The sequence below is a fragment of the Helianthus annuus genome, chromosome 6 (genome assembly GCF_002127325.2).
Source record: "Helianthus annuus cultivar XRQ/B chromosome 6, HanXRQr2.0-SUNRISE, whole genome shotgun sequence".
In the NCBI taxonomy this organism is placed as follows: Eukaryota; Viridiplantae; Streptophyta; class Magnoliopsida; order Asterales; family Asteraceae; genus Helianthus; species Helianthus annuus.
Window position 1 is genome coordinate 19,418,805 of NC_035438.2, and position 2,842 is coordinate 19,421,646.

The 2,842-nt window shown below is 39.5% G+C and overlaps 1 protein-coding gene across 1 annotated transcript; it reads left to right on the forward strand.

Annotated features, from left to right (window-relative positions):
- Nucleotides 1–256: 256 nt before the first annotated feature.
- LOC110944502 lies at nt 257–979 on the forward strand. The gene has a single exon (XM_022186164.1). It carries the CDS (start codon nt 257–259, stop codon nt 977–979), a length of 723 nt encoding a protein of 240 aa, XP_022041856.1.
- Nucleotides 980–2,842: the final 1,863 nt, after the last annotated feature.

The window sequence follows — 2,842 nt, forward strand, 5'->3', positions numbered from 1 at the left end:
GGGAAGGGGTAGATGGGATTTTCTACCTTTGAATCGTCGTTTTAACGGTTGTTGGAATTCTATTGTTAAGGTGTTGGCTAAGCGGTCTTTTAAGGGGAAAAGTTTCAATTCTTTTATAAGGGCGAAGATTGGGAACGGTTTATCAGTTAATTTTTGGTCGGATTTATGGGTTGGGACAACAGTGTAAAAAAACAGATGGCCTAGACTTTATAGCTTGGAGCGTCATAAAAGTTGCACGGTTACGGAAAGGCTTCAAATGTTGGATGGCAATACGAGATTAAGTGCGGATTGGAAAAGAGGAATCTCGACAGTTGAGGAGATATCTGAGATGCAAGACGTTAGTTTTCTTCTAAATAATGTTTTGTTGACAGGTTCCAAAGATATTTGGTATTGGGGTGAGGAAGTCAAGGATGTTTTCTCGGTTGCTGCGGTGAAGCGTTTGCTTCGAGAAGAAGTAGAGATCAGCCGTCAGCAGCTTATGCAGTGGGAATCTTGGGTTCCGATCAAAATAAATGTTTTTATGTGGAGAGCTGAGTTGGACCGTATTCCTACCAAAGCGGTTCTTATTAGAAGGCGGATAGACATACAGGACGGTACGTGTTGTTTATGCAACTTTGGGGATGAGGATGTCATGCACCTTTTTACAGGATGCGGTTTTTCGTTTGGAGTTTGGTCAGCGGTGGGGCGATGGTGTAATATTATGCCTTTAATGGCTTTCGAATTTAAGGATGTGCAGGGCTTTCATGAGCAAGTGTCAGGTGGTAAGTGGGCCAAAAAAGTGGTTAGAGGCGTGGTTATGATTACCTGCTGGGCGATTTGGAAAGCGCGAAATGACAAACTTTTCCGGGGGTCTAAACCGAGGGTCGTAGATGTGGTCGCATGGATTAAGTCATGGTCTTTTTTGTGGATAAAAGGTAGGTCTAAATTTTCTGATATTGTATGGAAAAAATGGGTTCTTGACCCAATGTATATGCTGTAATTGTTTCTTTGGTGGCCCTTGTTTTGAGGGCGCGCCCTTTTTCTAATGAAGTTCACTGTTCAAAAAAAAAAACACCATGTTGGTGCTTTCATCTGATTGGTGGGCTTGGACTTGGGCTCTACCTTTTTTTTCAACTTTTGTATTAATCGAAAACTTTGCTAGGTTTACAACAGTTTTTGTATTAATCTAACACTTTGCTAGGTTTACTAACATTTTACACTAAAAATTAAATTATTTAAAGAAGAGTAAACTTCTGTTTTGCTCTATGTGTTTTGGTCACTTTAACGGTTTTGCCCCAATCATTTAAAAATAGCCATTTTCACTATCCAAGAGCCTTCTGTTTGCATTAGAGAGATAAAGTACCCATGGACATGTGGTTGCATGTTTTTTGGATCTAGTTTCTGATCTTGTGGTGGTTTGTGCAATAAAGCACCAGCTATACCCTTGGGACCCACACCCTTGGGACCATCACTTTTGCATGAAGATTCCCATTTATCACCACTTGGTGCAGATTTAACATTTTTACCCTTACCTGCAGCAGAATTACCCTTTTTGCCCTTACTTGCAGCTGAATTCCCCTATTTACCCTTACCACAATCTGGTTTAAACCCTTCACAAATCACCCTAAACCTAACTGGATCATTCCTAATAATCTTCAGTTGCCTTTTGCTAGACACAACCAACTTCTTAACAAGAGTCCTTATCTCTTTCCTTTCTACAAAAACTTGACCAAGATAGAATGGGTCAGCCACAGGATCATTCCTCCTTTTTTGTTTCCTTCTTTCCCTTCTTCGTTGTATATTAATGGGTGGATCATTTTCCTTATCAGTTAAGCTGTCAAAATCCTCTAAATGTGCATCCAGTCCCATCCCCATCTGAGTCACTTAAATGAATGTATTCTAAAGGCTCTTCCTCTATATCATGATCCACATAACTACTGAAATTCTGCATATCAACCACTACATCAACAATCATATTATCTTCATCAACTATGTAATCTGAATCATCAAAATCATCTTCCTCTTCAACACTATCTGCAGGCTCCTCATCTAGGTCCTGATCATCATCTTCACTATCCTCACCATCTCCCTCATGATCATAATCACTATCCTGACTATCACTCCCCTTACCATCATCTCCCTCATCATCAGCCTCACTACCCTCATTTGCATTATCCTGACCAGGATTAACCACCTGACTCTGATCTAATTCAACTTGGCTAATTCCAGCATCATTTTGATTAAAGAGCACCTCAATTTAGCTAGTTCCAGCATCTAGTACCTGACTCTGATCTAAATGAGATTGGCTAATTCCCACATCATTTTGATTAACCAGCACCTCAGTTTGACTAGTTCCGGCATCCAGAGTTTGACTAGTTCCGGCATCCAGTACCTGACTCTGATCTAATTCAACTTTAATTCCCATATCATTTTGATTAACCAGCACCTCAGTTTGACTAGTCCCTGCATTACCTACATTATACTCCAATGCTAGTCTCATGGAAGCCCTTGCCAATATCTGTTGTGTATTCCTAACAGGTAAATCATCATCATCATCATGTATTTCCTGAATCCTAACTTTACAATCAGGAGACATAAAATATGTTTCAACTCCAGTTTGACCATGCTCAGTATATAATTCCATCAACTTATGATCACCCACACAATACAAAAAGTTGATCACATCAGAGTCATTTCCTAAAGCCCTCAATCCAAAGTTCAAATCTTCATCAAACAATTTGAAATGGTAAAAAATCAACTCATTTTCTAAGTACCCTAGTTCTAACATCATATAACTTACTTCATGAACTGAAAATCATCCTTGTCTACGAAGTCAACATAGTCTACCTGACCTTTTACATAC